Source organism: Aricia agestis, chromosome 17 (genome assembly GCF_905147365.1).
Source record: "Aricia agestis chromosome 17, ilAriAges1.1, whole genome shotgun sequence".
NCBI classification, from domain to species: Eukaryota; Metazoa; Arthropoda; class Insecta; order Lepidoptera; family Lycaenidae; genus Aricia; species Aricia agestis.
Window position 1 is genome coordinate 9,551,801 of NC_056422.1, and position 21,569 is coordinate 9,573,369.

The following is a 21,569-nucleotide window of genomic DNA, read 5'->3' on the forward strand; positions in this document are numbered from 1 at the left end:
GTCAACTTACAAGACTATAATGCTAAAGACCAACAAAGAGTGCGAGAGAGAAGAAAATCCTTTATGGAATTATAACAAGATGAAAAGAGAGAGGCAGTCTAATGAAAATTGTAACCACTTTTATTTGATAGGTCGTCAAAAGTCGTCAGTCGTTTTTATGCCCTTTCGGTATTTCCAATCAATGATATTCTATGTTATTTCCAATATATTTCTAATATATAAAAAATTGTATTAAAGAATATTGTTTTCCCGCCATAATATTATACTCGACACTGGCCATGGTTATAGCCGAAGTGCCATTATATGAAAAAAAAAAAGAAGAAGATACTTGTTTACTACTGTGAGAAAACCTTGAAATTCAACTCATTATTGCCGGTTTCTTGCGGCAAAATAACTTAATTTCTAGTCACAGTATAGGAGAAGTTAATAAATAATGAGATTTATATCACAGTTGATATTTTTAATAGTTTTTTCATGTGTGTGCTTCGCTACATTGTCACCTCCATCGGACAAGAAGTCCCAAAAGGCCGTGAAACCACAGGAAGGACCTAGGAAAAATAATGTTTTAGACAGAAAACTAGTCGTAGAAACCCCGCTGGCTAAGGATATAATTAAGTTTCATGGAACATTCCACCAAGATACCTCGCTACGTAACTTCAAAAATTTGATTTTAGGCTACGTGACTCCCGTAAGTCTGATATAACTTTTCTTTGTGTTTCAAAATTAATGCAAGTTTATACCGATTATATATTCTACCATCTACGCCATAATAATAGCGCCTTGGAGCGTCCATCAAGTTATATTTTGAAACCAATTTATAAAGAAAAAGAAAAATATACAGGGCCGGATCGTGAGCTTAGGCCCTGGGCTGAAACTACTTTGGCTACAACATTTTGACTGTCAGTTCGTAGTACCAACACCTAAATTGCATAATAAACCTTGATCATAGGATTTGCAGGGATACAAAGTACAAACCACATGCAGATTTGTTTACTTTAATAAAATTATGAATTCCTTCGCATTATTGTCTATTTTTGACTTTGACTTGACATAGCTGGGGGCCTTTAAACTTATGGGGCTCTGGGCTTAAGCCCCAATAGCCATAATATGGTAGATCCGGCCCTGAAAATATAGCAGCCGGTTTTGATCTAAAACTATTTTTCACATCCCCATAATATCTTTATAAAACAAAACTCTTGTTAAATAATTTATAATGACATCAAAATGTTTCACCATCATCTATTTTTCAGTGGAACAGCAAAGGTTATGATGTGGCCAAGTCGTGGGCTGCAAAATTCAACTACGTCTCCCCTGTATGGCTGCAGATCAAGAGACAAACACCAAACATTTACATTATATCTGGTCTTCATGATGTTGACAATGGATGGATGAAGTCAGTAAAACAGAAGGGTTATACTAACAACTTAAAGAGTAAGTGCAATATTAAACTTTAGTAAGACAAATGAGTTTCAATCAAAATTATTTGGTTCTTTGGAATTGGTATGAAATATGAGACTGTCTGTTCTAGTGCTGTGACTTAGACTATTAGGGCCTGTTCCACCACTTCCTGATAAGTGCCAGATAGGCTATCTACAACTTAACTTGACATATAGAGTATGGAGCATCTGTCAAATAAGTTGTCTTTTAAACTTTATCCTCTTCAACTATATGGTGAACAGTACATCATAAATTAACTAATTATTTCTGTGAATACAGTTCTGCCAAGGTTGATCTTTGAGAACTGGCAGCCGTCAGACCTGAGGACTTTCTTCATGGAGCCGACAGCACAAACGGAACAGAAGGCTCTGATTGAAGAAGTGATAAAGGCCTGCAGACAGTGGAAATTTGATGGCATTGTGCTGGAGATGATCTCACAGATCGGCAAATATGTTGATAAATCCATCAAATTTATTCAGCAGTTTGGTGAGCTATTTAATTGTTTTTCAGCTTTTTAATTATTAAGAGATGGTTGTGGCTACATGTATCATTATTAAATAATTATTAAACTAATTAAATAATTATTTATTAAATCTAAATTAAATCTAGCACTGTTTTTACTGTTTATTATTTAAAAGCTACTTCCTAGTAATGCTATCTATTATCTATATTCCTTTAATTATATTTTTCAGGTTTGGAAATGAACAAGAACGGTCTCAGCTTAATTCTAGTGTACCCGCCATTCCGAGGCTATCCCAGTGATGAGTTTTTCATCCAAGCGTTCAATGAGATCTACCCTTATGTAGAAGCAGTGTCTGTCATGACTTACGACTTTTCTAATCCACAAAAGCCAGGTATGTATTAATTAATTCAACAAAAAGGCTTGTTAAACCTGTCCTCATAAGAACTAATTAACCTATTACATAACTTTCTCATAAGAAATCTTCATTTTTAAATTGAGTTAAAAAAATCGGCCAAGTGCGAGTCGGACTCGCGCACGAAGGGTTCTGTACCGTTATAGAGCAAAAATAGACCAAAAATTGTGTTTTTTGTATAAAAATATAAGGGCTCCCTTATATTTTTTTTTATTTCAATATTATAACTATTTATTAAAGTGCACATATAATTAAGGCTTTTGTGAAAATTTCAACTGCCTGCCTGTTTTCATCACACAAACAAAGCAAAAAATGATTGAAAAATCACGTTTGTTGTATGGGAGCCCCCCTTAAATATTTAATTAATTTTGTTTTTAGTATTTGTTGTTATAGCGGCCACAGCAATATATAATCTGTGAAAATTTCAACTCTCTAGCTATTACCGTTCTTGAGTTACAGGCTGGAGACAGACAAACAGACATCGAAGTCTCAGTAATAGGGTCCCGTTTTTACCCTTTGGGTACGGAACCCTAAAAATGGAGATTTTTAGTAAGAATTTGTAAAGCTCTGAATGGCAGTATAAACCACTTACTAATTTCTTTGAAAATAATCATTTCAGGTCCCAATGCTCCACTATACTGGATGAGACTCTGTCTGGAGAAATTAATTGACAATGAAGAGAATCCTACAAAGAGGTCCAAGATACTGCTTGGACTGAATTTCTATGGCAACTCGTACACAGCTAATGGTGGTGGTGCCATCGTTGGTACGGAGTATATTGAACTTCTGAAGCACACTAAGCCAAACCAGGCCTTGAGCTACAACAATAATACTGGGGAGAACTATATTGAAATAAGGTAATTGATTTTAAGTTATAGTAAATGTTAAGCACAGGCTGTAGGATTTGGTTAAATTAGGTTAAGTTCAATACTTCATCTCAAGGTTCTGATTAAAGATGTGGTATTGAACTTCATAGAAATTATATACATTTCTGCTAAGGTACAAATTACATAATGCTTCTGAAAATCTTTGTGCAATCAACTGTTTTAGTCTCGTTCCATTTGCTCTGCCAGTTTCCTACAGTTATTTAAAATAAAAACAGCCTAAAGTTTTATGTCTATTTTTCATTTATATTTTAGAAATAATGTAGGGTGACAAAAAATTCAACCAACGACCTATAATATTTTTAACTTCTTCGATATCTTTTTCAGAACGTCACAAGGCGCAAAGAAAGTGTTCTACCCTACACTTTACTCTATCAAAAAGCGTTTGGAACTAGCACAAGAGTTTGGGACGGGTATTGCTATATGGGAACTAGGACAGGGTCTCGACTACTTCTATGATCTCCTTTAATGTAATAAATAAAATTTTATACAAGGTAACTTACGTATTTTAAATTATGTTTTTGTTTATAAAACAGTCTTATTTCTCCAAAGGTTTGTTTCCTTGAGCTGGTAACACCTACTTACATTGCAGATGTCTCAGGTATGTAAAGTATGATATTATTACAAATCTAAAAGATGAAATACATAAAATGAAACAAGTGAATTATAAAAATAATTTAATGCAACATATTCTTAAATAAAAGAAAATCTATGCAATATAAAATATATTATCTTTTTGTGACTTCTAAAGTTTAGTTGCATAAATTGTCAGCCTTATTTCACCAGGCTTACAATTCAGTCTTCACTTTCTTGATTATCTTCGTTGTTCATTTTATCTAACTATATCCTTTAATATCTATGTAATATATACTAGTAATACTAGCGGCTCTTAGTTATTTTCATAGTCATCATGCTCTGCGGCCCCTTCATGACACGATACATTAGGTCCCAGCACATCTTTGCAGGGAGTAGTCTGTAAAAAATATTATAAAATTAAAAATATTGATGTTTCGTCAAATCTGAATATCTTTTTACAGTGAAATAATGTTGTTGCTGTTGCGACTTAAACACTCTCCTTTACACATTTCAATATATGCAAGTATCTACAGGTGTCTGTAGATTCAAAAGCGTGTACTGGGAGTGTGGATTAGAGATACATCATACATGAATCTATTTTAGAACCTAAAATAAGACATTATAATACTTCAACTCCCAAGCGGCCACATGCGGCTGCGATAACAATAGATAAGCTATTGTGTCTGGTTTTTCCACGATCGAAGGAACGAACGTTTTCAATAAAGGCGGGAGAGTCTAATAGACCCAGGTTGTAACTTCTAAGTTGTAGTTACGTAATTAACTATTTAGTAATCTGTACTTGTAGGTCTACTTGTAGGTCTATAACAGTCATACTCATGAGTGTATGCAGAATGTAGAAGGACACTACATACGTCTTCAGCGGTAGGAACAGCCTGATGGAGCCGGGCAGCACGCACACAACCTCGTTCTTGCGAGCCGACTCTATGATGCTGTCGGCCACGTAGTCGGGCTCCAGCATGGCGGTGAGGCGAGGTGTCACGCCGGTGAACATGCCCGTGTTGATGTAGCTCGGGCAGACCAGCGTCGCGTGGATGTAGTCGTGGCCGTGAGCCTAGTCAAGCAAACTTCATCATCTTAAGTCTATATCCTATATTTCTATATATATATATAAAACTCAAAGGTGACTGACTGATTGACATAGTGATCTATCAACGCACATCCCAAACCACTGGACGGATCGGGCTGAAATTTGGCATGCAGGTAGATGTTATGACGTAGGCATCCGCTAAGAAAGAATTTTGATAAATTCCAACCCCAAGGGGTTCAAATAGGGGATGAAAGTTTGTATATAATAAGCCTTCTTAACGCGAGCGAAGCCGCGGGCAAAAGCTCGTTGAATAATAAAATTTGGAACATATTAAACTTCTTCTCGCTGTGTAAAAACGTTGCGGCAAAATAAATCATTAGGCACACACATAATTCGTAGAAAATTACGATTTTTATATGGGTGGCTCTTTCGGTTAATTGATCTCGCAGCTGATTGAATTGATATCAATGAAAATTTGCACTGGCGAAGACTGATCAACTTTGTAGGGAAGCCTAAAGTTATGATATGATCCAAAAGTAAAAGGTGGGGGCCACCGATAAGAATGGAGCCGTAGGAAACCTCCACTGCTTAATTATCATTCGCCTTGAATAAACCTCATACATGATAGATAGATAAGATAGATAATATGATGAAAGCGCAATATCAACTCACCCTCAACTCCGTGAACAAACTCTCATGGAAGCCGACCGTCGCGAACTTTGTGGCGCTGTAGTCGGTACAGCGGTACGTACCCAGCAGGCCAGTGACAGAACTCACAGTCACTATGTGCCCCTTGCCGCTAGATATCATGTCGGGGAGGAACGCTTTTACTGTCTGAAATAGAAGAAATAAATAAGCAGAGCACTCATGGCAAATCACGCAGTTAATGTCACGCAGATCGCTTCATTGTAAAGGACGAACTTACGATTAGGCAAGCAATCATATGCTTTGCGTTAAAACTTAAAAAGGTACCCATCAGTCTTACTCTTACCCCCAAAACTGATACGATTTTGAGAGGGACAATCCGTTGAGATCGAATCAAATCAAATTGAGCCGCAGAAAGCGCGTGCGCTGGTATAGCTGTCAGGAGTGGGACACCGGACAAGCTGTTGAGATCATAAAGTTAATACCTATACCTAGCGGAATAGAGAAACAAAGGCCTGAGCAAGAGAGATGTCACTATCAGTAACACTGCGTGGTAAAAAGAGATGTGTGATACATGAACTATATTGAAATAAGGTAATTGATTTTAAGTTATAGTACACAGGCTGTGACACATGACAGCAGCACTCTTTTTTGACGTCCAGTCGGCACGTGCCGCACGTTGACAATTTAATCTCATAGAATTCATGTTCAATCATAACATTTTAAACTTTCGCGTTGCATTATAATTAAACTTTTTAATCGGGACTTAACGCGACTTATTTAAGTAGTAATGCTACTACGAGTACCTACTTTTTCTCGACGTTTCGGCCGTGTTGCAACGGCCGTGGTCACGAGGGGACCACGGCCGTGTTGCAACGGCCGATTAAAAAGTTTAATGTTCAATCATGCTTGTGTAAGTGTATACGTACACATATTTTTCACACAGATGAAAACCAATTTTGGTTACGTTTGACAGCTCGAGATTGTTGCTCTATTCCGCTAGGTACTTATATTAACTTTAAGGTTGAGATCGAATTATGTAGTTCCAAATTGAGCCGCAGCACGATTTTTCGCTAGTATATTATATGTCGAAAGTAGCAAAAGCTTTGAGATCGAGCTGATTCGATTCTGTTGGGAGGGCAGAAGAATATTGTTACAAATCTATTGACATTGTTACATTAAGCCCGAATGAGCAGTTTAGCTGGCTCGGTTGATAAAGGACTTTACATTGATTACTAAAACATTACTCTAGCTTCTCTACAGTTGGGTAAAGAATGCAAAGAGGGATCCCGATAGGAAGATATAGCCTAATAATCCAAAATAATATTATGCAACCATTGCATCGGTATTCGGTCTTGATCTGTTTTGTAAGCCATACACGCTACGGTCTACCGGAGAGGTCCACCTGTGCAGGTATACCTGCGCATGTCCAAAAAACTGCACAGGTCTATTCCCACCATAAAGTTAATATCTATATAAATATAAAAATGGATTTCCAATTGTGTTAGTAACGCTAAAACTCAAAAACGGCTGAACGGATTGGGCTAATTTTAGTCTCGAAATATTCGTAGTATTCCAGGGAAGGTTTTAAAGTGACACGAAGTTCACAGCGACAGCTAGTAAGGTATATAATTAACTTTAATATGATTCCCACACACATTCCGGTCTACCTGCCCAGGCGGCATGCATACCTGCACAGGTGGACCTCTCCGGTAGACCGTAGCGTGTATGACAGGCATTCAGTCGTAAACTGGACAAAACAATTCGCATTTTCACGCTGATTTTCTGTGAGGCCGTAGTGTACTGACTACTGAGTAATCAATAAATCTCAACACAAACTATAGGTTTATGAAACTTGCAATAATATTCATAATGATGCATAATATTCACACCACAGGCGTAGGATTAACATGCAATTCTTGGAAACTATAAACCTATTATTACGTTATTTTGTAACCGCCATCGCGCGAACTAGGTTGCACGTAATTTGGAGACGCAGGCAATTTAGTTATAATAGAGCCTAACATTGTCCTACTAGTTTACCTTAGAGTTGTTTTTGTTTTTGTCGCTTGACTATTTAGTCTACTTCGAAGTTCGAACATCGCCCTTCCAATGTTGTAAGTAAATATAATTTTAATCTTTTCAAGACCATATAAAATTACTTACTAAAAAGCTTTCTAAAACCTAAATATCGATTTATGTTCGAAGCCGATCGGGATTAGGAGCTAAAGGTGAATGTAAAATATTAGGTAGGTAATTAAGTATAGTGTAAGTATACTATGAATTTTTTTTCCTCGAAAGAAATTCAAGGCTTCTACATTTATACCTTTAGTTGCTCAGCTATGCTTTTATTTCGCTTTGTCTAATGTCTTTCTTTTTTTCTATACTCGAAGCAAAACCTTACCCAGTAGTGAGCGAGTATGTTGACTTTGTACGTAGTCTCAATGGCGGTGTCGCTCAGCTCCAGGAAAGTGTCACCGTATACGATACCAGCGTTGTTGATGATCATGTCCACTTTGCCCACCTGTGAAAGAAGTTAGGTTTTATAAGGGTAGCCTGAAGGCTTGATTTGAACTTGGACAACTTATTACGGTGAAGAGGCAGATTGCACTACGGTCTGGCTGATCCTTTAGCCAAGACGTTTTCTATATTGCTTCTTTATAGAATCGCCACCGATCAAAAGTACATGGATGATGGAACGTCTTGGCTAAGGACTCGACTGGGTGCTAATTTAAAATGCATGCGCTAATTTCGATAGCGAAGTTAAAAACAAGAAAACATTAGATATAGTCAAAACGAATTAAGAGGGCACCAGCGGCCATTGACCTTACTAGTTTAGGAGTGACGCCAAAAATCAGCCAAGCGTGAGTCGGACTTTGCCATTAATTACGGGACCCTAAAAAATTAAATTTTATAAAAATACGGACTATTATAGATTCATCTGAATACATGAAAATTGATGCTCCGGCTGTCGATAAGGGTCATTCAAAATTTACTTTTCTACAAAGTTCGTTTATGAATCAATGTCTTAATACCTCTTTCTTCACTCTCTCGGCTGTCTCGTATACTTCTTCTTTATTTGCCAAGTCCACGACATAGCTGACCACTGGGTATCCTTCGTCCTTGACAGCGCTGTGAATTTTCTCTAATGCTGGAAAACAAAAGGGAAATTAATGCTAACTTAAGCGTTATGGTTATTAGCATAAAAGCTATAGCCTGGTCTATATAATGTGGTGTATAGTTTATTGTCAGACGCCTCCGTGGTCTAGTGGTTGAGAGCATGGCTCTCGACTCGGAGGTCGTGGGTTCGATTCCCGCGTTGGAAACATGTTATTTCCAAGTTTGGTTAGGACAATGCAGGCTAATCACCTGATTGTCTGACAAGTAAGATGATCCATGCGTCGGATGGGCATGTAAAAAGTCGGTCCTGCGCCTGATCTCTCACCAGTCGTGTGGGTTATGAGAGTAAAGGAATAGAGAGTGCTCTTGTGTACTGCGCACACACTTGGGCACTATAAAATTACTCCAGCGTACCTGACCTGGTTTCAATGAAGCTGGCCACCGTCACCGAAACCGGTGTGGGGAGTATTATTATTATTATAGTTTATTGTCTCTTTCATTTACGGCTGAATAAATCTATAGCTATCGGAATCATATAAGTATAAGTAAAAACATTTTCACGCTAAACAAAGAGTTAAGCGATAGGTCAATGACCGAACTGCTGCTTGTTCGATATCTGGGTTATAGTTTAGTAAATTGTTTGATTTTTATTTAAGAACGTTTTGGAGTTCAACAGTAATTAATAATTATTATTCTTTAGTACTTAATTGTTAACCTCATTAAGTCATTGCCAATCTTTTATATATCAAAACAATTTAAATATTAATTATGTAGTTGCCAGTAGGTAAATACATATTAATGTATGTGTATTTTGTATAATGTATATTACTCACGTCTGGATTTAATGTGGCTAATTATCATACAAAGATAGCCTCTAACATCAATATTCAGCCTCCCGAGACTCGCGATCATAAGGTGATATACAGAGTGTAGAAAAACAAAGTAATAATGCTTTATGGTGGATATCAGCCCCACTGTGAAACTAGAAAGTTTTTGTAAAACTTTTGGTATGGGCAAATTCATGAGGTCGCATTGGCCCCAAAAATTAAAAGAAAGCTGTTTTCAGCGCTGCTACAGTGAACTTAATTTAAGGGACACATCCACGCCCTAAAGTTTTGTCATATTTTGTTATATATATTACATTCTGTATCAAGTAAAGATTTTGTTTTACGTCACACCCTGTAGGTTTACTTGATAGAGTAAAATGTCAGATAGGCTTAAAGAGTGTATAGATTAATATTGCCTATAGGCTAACTTATTATGCCTTCTTTGATATTGCCTAATTATTAACCTTATGTTTTAACCTATAGTAATAATGTGTTAAAGTTAATGCTCGAATTAGTATCACGTCACCTCTTTCGTTTATCATATGAATGAAAGAGAAGACATGACGTTTTAACTAGCAGCTGTTAACACTAACAGACGTACGTAGGTGATATTGGGCTTTTGAATGTTATTGCTATTGCCGTGGCCCGTGTCGTGTTTTCAAACGGGTACACTGCCCAGCCAGTTACGTGGGAGAGCCATGCTTCGGCACGAATGGGCCGGCTCGACCGGATAAATACCACGTTCTCACAGAAAACCGGCGTGAAACAACGCTTGCGCTGTGTTTCACCGAGTGAGTGACTTTACCGGAGGCCCAATCCCCTCACCCCTACCCTATTCCCTTCCCTACCCTCAACTATTCCCTTCCCTTCCCTTCCCTACCCTCCCCTATTACCCTATTCCCTCTTAAAAGGCCGGCAACGCACTTGCAGCTCTTCTGATGCTGCGAGTGTCCATGGGCGACGGAAGTTGCTTTCCATCAGGTGACCCGTTTGCTCGTTTGCCCCCTTATTTCATAAAAAAAAAGTTACTGAATTTTATTATTACTCATTTCCTATCAAATCATTTTAAGAGCCTTCTAAAATATTTAGATTCGCCTTTAATCTCTCCTTCATAGCACGTTCATAGCATTGAGTTTAGAAACTCAAAGGATGAAGACAATAACAATAAAACAGCAATTATTTAAAACGAAGGAATAATAAACATCGTCTGTTTTGGTCAAAAACGATTAAATCTTAACTTTTTGTTCCCCTATTGTTGTTGTCAAAAGATAATTTATGCAAAATGTTAATATTTATTGGGCTACTTGTAAGGCTGTTTACACAAAATTTTACGTTGGTAGATTAGTCATAAGATTACATAAAGTCATACAAAATTAAGATATGCTAGAACTAATCAAAATTATTCAGCAGCTAAAACACTTATAGCCTGTTTCACTACTTCCTGATAAATGCCGAATAGGCTATCCACCACTTAACTTGACAGATGAAGTATGGAGAATCTGTCAAAAAAGTTGTGAATAGCCTATTCGGCACTTTATGATTTGTCAGAAAGTGGTGACACAGGCCCTTAAAATATATGTAGTCACTGTCGTCGCGTTTGCGTCGGAACTAAAATACGGTGGAGTACTAGATACTTTACTAATACTATCTATAGTCTATTGCAAGTTGCATCCAGTATAATTTAAGGAAACGAAAGTTTTACCTTCTTTATTAATATCCCAAAGCACCACCTTCGCGCCGAGTCTCGCCAACTTCAAAGACAGATGTCTGCCCACCCCTCCAGCCGCACCGGTCACCACCACCACATCCCCTTCCAGACTCTTCATGGGCCTAAAGTAGTTGGGCACCAGTGTCCAAAATAGAGACTCCAGGATGTAGTAGCAGGAGAGCACAAGGAATAGAACTGTGTCCTTGGCAATGTCGAAAATGTTTGCCATCTGAGACGGTCGGTGTATCTTTGTGCCTTCCAACATTGTGGGCCTGGAAAAAGAAAAAAGTGTGTTAAAATATTTAATAACTTAAATAGATACCATAAAATGATTTTCAAACTTAAAATTCAGAATATTTTTTTTCAAATGTTCTCTGAACGTCGGGACTACATTGGTGCCTACCACCGGTTCCGATTAATAAATATAGTTTGTACAGTTTTGTTGTATCCACTATCCCCGATATTTTGAAGCAAAACCTGATGATGAGTGATGACATCAACTTTAGTTATTTTAGACGGAAATATTTTGTAATAACAAACTGGTATCGAATTAAAAAAATTGATAAAAACCGATTTATCCTATGTCAAAGACAATGAAGTGGGTAAAAGTTAAAATACATAGTACCTACATAATATATAGAGAATATTGTTTATTTTGGCAGGTGTTGAAAATGCGCGATTGTTTTATTATATATTTTACAGTTACAATCAAATAGTTAACTCTTAACTACTAACTAACTCTCTTACAATGTACTCTCCTTAACATTTTTCGAAACTCTACCTTAAAGTACATATTTTGACTTTCAATCTTCTTACCTAAGCCTTCTAAATAACCGATAGATACTACGTTAAAATCATTATTCAAACGCACAAGTTGAGGTCAACGTGTTCAGATATTTATGTCTACGTTAGGCTAGACTGGAATTGTCAGAACTCAGAAATTAGATCCAGTCACTGACTATCGACTATCATGTCGTGGGTAATGTAATAGGTATTTATTGAAAGGGCCAAACCACGTTTGTAACTACAAGTCACCAGTGCAATAATTATTGTAATTTGATCAGTTTTGCACTACTTTGTAGGCGAGGCCATAATACTAAGTGCGTCGCCAGGGGGGGGGGGGGGGGGGCGGGCAAGGAGGGGCAGCTGCCCCCCCCTAGAGATTCTAAAAAAGTGCCAAATATAATGCAAACAACGACCACTATATCTGGTAATTAAAAAAAATACGCTGTACGATGTACACTTATTCAAATTCAAACTCCTTTTTATTCTATTTTTCTAATAAATGTTATTATAACTTATTTACAAGTTTTTTATTGCATAGTCAAGAGCTCGTGCTCGTGTAGCTTTACCACGAAGCTAAAACAAAGCTTTACACATCTCTCTCTCTCTCTCTCGACTCTGTACTGTCACAGAATATATTATATGTATATAGTACTAAGATACTGTTGTTATTACAATCGCTGTAGATGTAAGGCTCGTAGTACAAGTGAAAAGCTTCATGTGCTGTCGACTTTACCTACAATTGAGACCGAGAATAGAGAATTGATACCGAGAATGAGAAAAGTATGAATTGTAGTAGGTAAAGTCAACTTGCCCCCCCCTGCGCCATCGGCTGGTGACGCCCTTGCATAATACTATAGATTTAGTATAGAAATTAAATCATAGGCCTAAAGACTTATTAGAGCTGGCTCTCGATATTCTCGATCTGTACATGGGTTCTTCTTATAATGTAGGGATTCAGTAAAAGGGATTTTTTTTTATTTCGTCCCTAAAGTGTTAGGGGATCAAAGTTTGTAAGCCAGGAATATTGCACCCGGGTGAAGCCCAGGAAAAAGTTTGCTATCTGCAAAAATTTTTAGAATTCATTGCGTTATGCTAGTAGCACTTTGGTCCCAATAACAGTTAAAACCTACTTATATCTTTGGTATTTCCCCTGATAAATTAAAGAGCAAAACGAGATGTTAAGACCAAATATAAGATCTTAATGATTTTCGACCTGCTCTTCTTCTCTCTACTAATGTTTCGAGTTTCATAAAAATGTTGTTCGTTTTACTGTCAATTTTGGAATACCATGAAAATCGGAATTGATGTCAGCCGACATGATGGTGAAACAATTATGTTTGTTGAAGTTGCGACATGGTAATGACATGTAATTACAAGCTCGATGTTACAACGGCCCTTGATGCGATTTTAAATGACAACTATCACATTTATTTCTCTTGTTTTTCGTGTAAATGCGACGCGAATTTTAAAAATGTTATCATATTGACACGATCGCCGCGTTCCAATGAAAACGCTCGAAATTGGAGGCATTTGAGCGTTTTGATCGTTTTTAACATCAAATGGAACGCGGGGGATATGTGTTGTAAAGTGGGAGAAAGTCGAAGTGTCAAATAATTTACATGACAAGCACATCACGTGGTTACAATCTACTTTTATGAGGAAACTCAAGTCGAAGTGTCAAGTCAAATATTTGACTAGTGGGTTACACTTGACTTTTATGAGGGAACAAAAGTTTGCAATGATGATTCCTTAAGCCGGCGCCAGACATGGGCTTCAAAGTTTGAGCAAACTTTGCACAAATAGGAAAATGCCAGCAATAACTTTGCACAAATAGGCAAATGTCAGTGCCACACTTGGCGAATTTGCGTATTTGATTACATGTCTGGCGCCCGCCTTAGGGTTACGTGAATTGATGGGTTTGCGCGATGGGGAAGACCACTGGCAGAGTTGCGGTGGGGCGTGGGCTTTGTCGTCCCCGCAACTTAGAAATAAGTGGGGAACGAAGCGTCATAGGGTTTTAGTGGGTAGACCCTATGCCCTAGGGGTATGGGGAGTTCCACATACTACGGCTGATTTCCCCAATCCGCCGAACAAGCCCGGTGGATTACATCCATCCTAATCCATCCATCCATACTAATATATCATACTAATGTTTCATAAACGCGAAAGTGTGTCTTTCTGTAACCTCTTGAACCGATTTTGATTAAATTTAAGCTTAGAACAAACCTACGCGTCAGTGACGGAGCGTCAAGTTGTCAAATGTATTTTTTGTATATGTTACGCTCAAAGACCGAAATCGCTCAATGAGCGAAAAAAATGGCTCACAACGCGTTGTGGTCACAGTAAAACAGCCACGACGCGAAATTCGCGTCGTTTTTCTTGATTTATTCTTGATTGATTAATCGTCTATAGGTATGGAAGATTATATTTGAATTACCACGCGTACTACAAAATATTTTTACTTTTACTAAATCACTACATAATTATATTGCACTATTATTTATAAAATATCCATCCATAATTCCATACTATACGTACTAATATTATTACTGTATTTCTGGCGCAACGTAGTTGCGAGCATCAACTAGTAGTAAATTTATATAATTTAAATATAAATAATTATATTTAAATTATATAAATAAAAATAAAGCTAAATTTTTATAATTTATTAAGATCAGATTACCTTATATTTAAAAAAAACAACAAACAATAACACGTTGCGGCAGACAGATAGTAATAATATTAGCACGGATATTATGGAACTATGGATATTTTCAAATAATAATGAAAAACACGTTATGCAGTGATTTAGTAAAAGAAAAAATATTTTGTAGTACGCGTGGTAATTCAAATATAATCTTTCATACCTATGGACGATTAATCAATCAAGAACAAATCAAGAAGAAAAACGATTAACGAATAGCATATCAGCCACGACACGAATTTCGCGTTATGGTCTTTTTGTGATTGCCAGAACGCGTCGTGGCCGTTTTCACTAGGGCCACGACGCGAATTTCGCGTCGTGGCTGTTTCACTGTGACCACAACGCGTTGTGAGCCATTTTTTCGCTCATTGAGCGATTTCGGTCTTTGAGCGTCACATAATATACAAAACACACATTTGACAACTTGACGCAACTTGACGCTCCGTCACTGACGCGTAGGGCTTCAGTTTTAGTATGGAGCATAGACATAATATTATATACTGTCGGTATGGAGGTACTTTGAGTTCCGCTTCCGCCAAAGGACATAGGATACTTTTTATCCCGGAAAAATGTATGATTCCCGCGCGATAAATGAATTGACAATCATCATCATCATCAAATGGCATAAATTAGTACCTAATAATATTTTTAACATTTTGCGGAGCACTTTCTTATTCCCGTCTTTTGTACCATTTTCAGTGCCTGAAATAATTGTATTCATTTTTGAGGCTATAATCCTCATAGATAAGGATAATAATATAAGGATATAATATTCCTACAAGATATTATGGTGCAACATGTTGAAAGTTTTAGCAATAAGTGTTGCCACACAAACAAATTGTTATTTACAATTTGGAAACTGATAAAGATGCCATAAAATATAATTATTCATTACTTCACTATTCATTGCATAACTTAAGAGGAGTCCACACCGCGGTTTTTCCATACAAACGTTGTCCCCTGTTTCCTCCCTGGATAATGCCGGTAGAGTTATAGTTTTTTTCCTGAATATCTATGGCAACCAATACAATGTCCCTATGTTTTCTTTTTTTTCATAATTTAGTTAATAAAAAAGATATGAACGTTCAAAAACCCAAAAACATGGCCAGATTTTCCTCTGTGTTCAAACACCCAGAAAACAATACTGGCTAGAATATACAAAAAAACTAAAACATAGGAACACAGTTCAATCCTTGCTTTAATTATTAATCAGCGGACAACGAATCGAAGATTTTCTGTTCTTTTATTAGAACTTTTGTCGTGTTGTCTCTATCACGCTCTGCGGTGGGAGACTTGAGATTGGTGAGACAGCAATACATTTTCAAATACCTATTTTCAATTTCTCTCGCCCCTGGTGTATCCTCTTAACATTTTGGTTTGAGTGCAAATTTTCCTAAAGGATATTGCTAAATTCAAAAGTAATTGTTAATGTAGTCTAATGTAAAACATCTAATGTTAGACTAGTTAGATTATTAACTAATTTATAGTAACTATATGATAATAATATATATGATAATAATAATGATTGTTTTTGGCTCAATACTATTTTTCTATTTTATAATATTTTGGTACCTTTTAATAAAACATTTGTACAATTTTCCCTTTTTTTGCACTTTTCAAACTTATTTTCACTAAAAATATTAAAATCTTAATTAATGTATAATATTTAAACATAAATAAATTTTGGGATTCAAATATTATACCTGTTTGTTAGACGTTAGCTCTACTACCAAAAAGAACGTTGGTAGCAGAGCTAACGTCGTAAGAAAGTTACCTTTAAAATACGTTTAATACCATTTAAATAATACAGAATTGCAGATTTTATTCACAGTAAGTATACCTAAATACTCAAGGATGTATGTATAAATTTAAAAATAAGAAACAAAATAATAAAAATGTAAAAGTCACAAGAAAAATAATCGGAAAATATAGAGCTTCCTGTTTAAGCTGTTCTTGCTAGCTCATTTTTATTTTAATTATCGTAATAAAAATTAATAAATCTATATCTTCTTCTTATATATAAAAATGGATTTTTAAATGTGTTAGTCGCGCTAAAACTCGAAAACGGCTGAACGGATTGGGCTGATTTTAGTCTTAAAATATTTGTAGAAGTCCAGGGAAGGTTTTAAAGTGACACGAAGTTCACCGGGACAGCTAGTAATTATATAAAAATGGATTTCCAATTGTGTTAGTAACGCTAAAACTCGAAAACGGCTGAACGGATTGGGCTAATTTTATTCTCAAAATATTCGTAGAAGTCCAGGGAAGGTTTTAAAGTGACACAAAGTTCACCAGGACAGCTAGTAAAGTATATTTTTTACATTAAATAAATAAATATACTCACGTTATAAATTTAAATATCGTGTATAGATTATAATATAAGTCGTCAAACACTCGCGGTTAGCTCGCGCGCCGGCGTACTACTGAGCTCTCCACTCGCTTTCACATAACGGCACTCTGTTTACAGACTTGCTCTTCTAATTCCTAAGGTTCGCAGTTATTTTTCCTTACCACAAGATTATTATCCAAATTGGTTAGATACTAACACTTTTAGAACCATCCTACATAATGCTGGTTCGGGAACTAACCTGGCGAAGAACCGACGCATTCGCACATTTGATAGGCTTTGCCTACAATAAAAGGCAAAATTATTCTTAGCACTAAATACTTGGGTTTCGGAAAAATATTTAGGATAGTTTATGTCCTGGCAATATATTATGTTTTTCCAAAAGTACAACAAAACTTATTATTTGTTCTAAACTTCTGCATAGTTAAATAGTAAAGATACAGCTACATTTACAGGCTTAACTTATTTTCCGCTTCATAATATTGTTTAATAGGCTGGTTTTATCGTTAAGCGTTTCTGCAGCGCCGTTGGAGCGCCGCGCCGCGCGTTCGAAGATGTATGGGGGTAGTAGTAGCGTTTTAAAGTCGCGCGCTTGAGCGGCGCCGTTCGTCCATACGCTTTTTACAGCTTTGAACGCGCGCGCTCCAACAGCGCTGCGAAACGCTTAACGATAAAACCAGCCATAATAACCTGTAATTTTTGGCTCCTAATAAACTGAATTCCATAATAGTAAGAAGAACATTTTTAAAGTGGGCTCAGGGCAACGCATTAGAAAGATTGTCTAGAGTAGTGAAGAATTCCTAACATTTAAGAATAAAACCCTAAAAATATATTGTAATCTTATAATTATAATAATTGCACTTTTGTGCATTAAGGCAGTCTATCTATATATATAAAACTCAAAGGTGACTGACTGACATGGTGATCTATCAACGCACAGCCCCAAACCACTGGACCGATCGGGCTGAAATTTGGCATGCAGGTAGATATTATGACGTAGGTATCCGTTAAGAAAGAATTTTGATGAATTCTACCTCCAAGGGGTTAAAATACCGGAGGAAAGTTTGTATATAATAATACTCCTTAACGCGAGCGAAGCCGCGGGCAAAAGCTCGTATTATATAAAGTTCAGTCTTTCGTTTATTGAAAAACTGTTTCTAATACTTACTATACAGTAGGTATACCGCTCTATATTCTTTAACGCATAAGGTTTTTGCGCGTTAAGTTACATTTGTATGCAGCTGTCGTTATATAGGTAATATGCATCGAGGACGTAGGACAATATGCACATTATGTTATTGTTAAAGTTTTACAATCCTCCGTGACTATGGCTTAAAGCGTTTTAGAAATTGGGTGCTGGATATTCCTGCAAAAGGTCTAAATAATTTAAGAGTAAGTAAAAGTATAGTCGTGGATACAAAAGTATTAAAGATGTTCCCCTAAATGAGAAATAATGTCTATTTGTCACCTTTTCACGTTCAAACCGCCCGATTTTGATGGAATTTAGTATGGAATTGAAATGGAAATGGAGACCAGGGTACAAAACAGGAAAACTTTTATTACGGAAAATGTACATTTCCCGCGTGAAAACCAAATTTTTGTGCAAAGAAGTTTCGTGCGACAACTTGATCACTAATATCAAAGATTGCCTATAAAATTATGGTAGGAGTTTAATGTAAAGCAAAGAAAAACAGTTTTAAATAGTAGTCCTCAAGCTATTGAATATATAAACTACCGACAAATTCCCTTCTAAAGCTGTATTTTGACTAGGTAAATTTGATATTTCCTTAAAATAACACATTAGTACATATTAAGTTTTATAAAACGTTTGCCATTGAATTTTTGTAGGCGCTTATACTGCTTATGATTTTTGTTTTTGAAAGTTTTTGTAGTTTTTGTAGTAAGTGTAGTGTTTGTAGTTTTTGTAGTAATGTACATCATATATATATATATATATTTTAGACGTATCATCTTACCCCCTACTTTAGAAGTTAGAGGGGGGTGGGGACACACATTTTACCACTTTGGAAGAGTCTCTCTCGCAAACTATACAGACTAGAAAAAAATTATATTAGAAACCTAAATATGATTTTTGAAGACCTATCCATAGATACCCCACACGTATAGGTTAGATGAAAAAATTTTTTTTTGTTTCAGTTGTATCTATGGGGACCCCTAAAATTTTTAATAATTTTTCCATTTTTGTGTCAAAATCTTAAAGCGGTTTACAGACTACATCTACTTACCAAGTTTCAATAGTATAGCTATAGTTTCGGAGAAAAGTGGCTGTGACATACGGACGGACAGACAGACAGATAGACAGACAGACATGACGAATCTATAAGGGTTCCGGTTTTTTGCCATTTGGCTACGGAACCCTAAAACTGACTGATGATAACACATCTACATAAAAAAAACTATGTTAAAGCACAAATCAATAGGCGTGATAGTTTTTCCGTAAAGTGTACTACAAAATGTAAAGGTAGTAGGATATATTAGATTTATGTATGACGCATCATGTTTAATTAAGTATATTAGGTTCTTGTTAAAGTAGTACTTACCTACCCCATGAGGACCACAAACATAATATCATTTATTTTGTTTCGCCGTAGTCGGTTAAATGCCATCTACAGTCTACTGAGAACAGCTTGTATCGAAACAGTTAAAACACTAACTTAGGTTGGTAATGATGTTACGGTAGGTTACTACAACTAAGTACTGAAAATTCTCAATAGATGTCGCTAGGATAAAAAATCAACTTGTTGAACAGATTACTTTAGTATTACTTTAACTTTAACTTTAACCATAACAAAATGTATGTTATTGATTGTACTGTCGGTTCTTGGTGGAAATTCATATTGAACACTAATAAAACACAACTTTTCGTGCACTTTTTCCACTATATTAAGATATTATTACAACTTTTAACAAATTACACGACCGGTTTCGAAACAAACGGACACCTGATGATGATTTGTTTCGAAACCGGTCGTGTAATTTGTTAAAAGTTGTAATAATATCTTAATATAGTGGAAAAAGTGCACGAAAAGTTGTGTTTTATTAGTGTTCATAACAAAATGTCAAATGAACTGTCAAATCCCTAGTAAAAGTCCATAATGGATGCCATATTTGACGATAACCTTAACATCAAACTATACCCTACGCCTCTGGTGCAACCCACCCTAAGCCTAAGGTACTAAAGTCTAAACCTTAGAGATTTAATGAAGACACCATTTGGAACAGGCAATCCGACACCGCAGGCGTTAAGTCTGTTAATTCAAAGAGTATCTAGCGTAGTAAATAAAGTCTAGTTTTTCTCCACGCTTATATCGTTAATAACCTGTCTGTTACCTCTACACGCCCAAACCGCTGAACGGATTTTGCTGGGTTGGAATGTACTTTGAGTCCCGGGAAAGGACACGGGATACTTTTCATCCCGAAAAATTTACGGTTCCCATGACGGACAGTGGACTCTTATTGTACTTAGGAACGTAGTTAGTAGGAACTCTATTTTCACTACAGTCCTAACGACACTGCAATTGCGTTTTAGTACGAAACTCATAAGACAGTTAATGGTAAATGGGAGTATACTTAATCATTAATCGTGAAATTGGACTGTCACCGACAGTCCAATCTCTGGACCATAACCTAGAGGCTAGAAGGGTGTTGTAGGAAACGAAGCAAATCATTAGGGATTGTAATAATAATTATTAATTATTATGACTTGCTCACATAGCAAGAAAGCAGTGTATTTTAGACTTTAATGAGTATTATTTATTATGGTACTATCGGAGAAATTGGTTCATAGGCAGGTGGCGAACCTACGTTATTTGGTCGGATAACGTCGAGGTCAGTTGACAGATGACGACTAATGTTGATTTGACATTAGCCCTCACAAATAACGTATGTCCGCCGTCGGCATATAAATTAATTTCCTGACCGTACATTCGATCATAGTAAAACCACTTTATGGCAATAGCTAACTACCTAGCACTATTATAGGAGAAACGCTAATAGGCAAATGAAATCGAATTATAGCTAGATTTTATAGCATTTTCGTTTCTGAAAGTTTGCACTGCTGTTTGATGTTTTGAATAAGTATTTCAATTTCTTTTTTGTTCCTATTCTGTTATTACTTATTACATTATGTTCCTAGTACTTATATTATAACTAGATGACGCCCGCAACTCCGTTAAGCATAAATTCGTTTAACTCGCGGAAACCGTATAGTTTTTCGGGATAAAAAGTATCTTATTTCCAAAATTAATCAAAATCGGTTCTGTGGTTTAAGCGTGAAGAGGCAATAGACAGACACACTTTCGCGTTTATAATATTAGTACATTTATATTACGCTCTGATATTAGTATGGATTTAAGCAGCTGCAAAATACGTTTTATTTTAGTCAGAAAAATACTTACATTACTTCAATGAGATAACCTCGAAGATTTTAAAAGGTAAATTGTTCTTTTTTGCTAATAATAATAATTTATACGTGGGAGAGCCATGCTTCGGCACGAATGGGCCGGCTCGACCGGAGAAATACCACGTTCTCACAGAAAACCGGCGTGAAACAGCGCTTGCGCTGTGTTTCGCCGAGTGAGTGAGTTTACCG

The 21,569-nt window shown here is 36.4% G+C and overlaps 2 protein-coding genes across 2 annotated transcripts; one reads left to right on the top strand and one right to left on the bottom strand.

Moving 5' to 3' along the window:
• Window positions 1-336: 336 nt before the first annotated feature.
• On the top strand, window positions 337-3,694 carry LOC121735416 (chitinase domain-containing protein 1). Its single transcript, XM_042126245.1, has 6 exons — window positions 337-688; window positions 1,251-1,431; window positions 1,717-1,923; window positions 2,130-2,291; window positions 2,932-3,169; window positions 3,524-3,694. The coding sequence occupies exons 1-6, from the start codon at window positions 434-436 to the stop codon at window positions 3,663-3,665; spliced, it is 1,185 nt and encodes a 394-aa protein (XP_041982179.1). The 5' UTR covers window positions 337-433; the 3' UTR covers window positions 3,666-3,694.
• Window positions 3,695-3,924: 230 nt separating this feature from the next.
• Window positions 3,925-17,044, bottom strand: LOC121735417 (epidermal retinol dehydrogenase 2). Its single transcript, XM_042126246.1, has 7 exons — window positions 16,955-17,044; window positions 11,115-11,392; window positions 8,501-8,616; window positions 7,870-7,989; window positions 5,493-5,654; window positions 4,645-4,844; window positions 3,925-4,169 (listed from the first exon to the last, which is right to left on the bottom strand). The coding sequence occupies exons 2-7, from the start codon at window positions 11,383-11,385 to the stop codon at window positions 4,076-4,078; spliced, it is 963 nt and encodes a 320-aa protein (XP_041982180.1). The 5' UTR covers window positions 11,386-11,392; window positions 16,955-17,044; the 3' UTR covers window positions 3,925-4,075.
• Between the last annotated feature and the right edge of the window lie 4,525 nt (window positions 17,045-21,569).

Coding starts and splice junctions, on each gene's coding strand:
- LOC121735416 (XM_042126245.1), top strand. CDS start 434: ATGAGATTTATATCACAGTTGATATTTTTAATAGTTTTTTCATGTGTG. Junction 1,924..2,129: donor CAAATTTATTCAGCAGTTTG/GTGAGCTATTTA, acceptor TATATTTTTCAG/GTTTGGAAATGAACAAGAAC. Junction 2,292..2,931: donor TTCTAATCCACAAAAGCCAG/GTATGTATTAAT, acceptor TAATCATTTCAG/GTCCCAATGCTCCACTATAC.
- LOC121735417 (XM_042126246.1), bottom strand. CDS start 11,385: ATGTTGGAAGGCACAAAGATACACCGACCGTCTCAGATGGCAAACATT. Junction 8,617..11,114: donor TTGGGATATTAATAAAGAAG/GTAAAACTTTCG, acceptor TTTGTTTTCCAG/CATTAGAGAAAATTCACAGC. Junction 7,990..8,500: donor CCGAGAGAGTGAAGAAAGAG/GTATTAAGACAT, acceptor CTTCTTTCACAG/GTGGGCAAAGTGGACATGAT.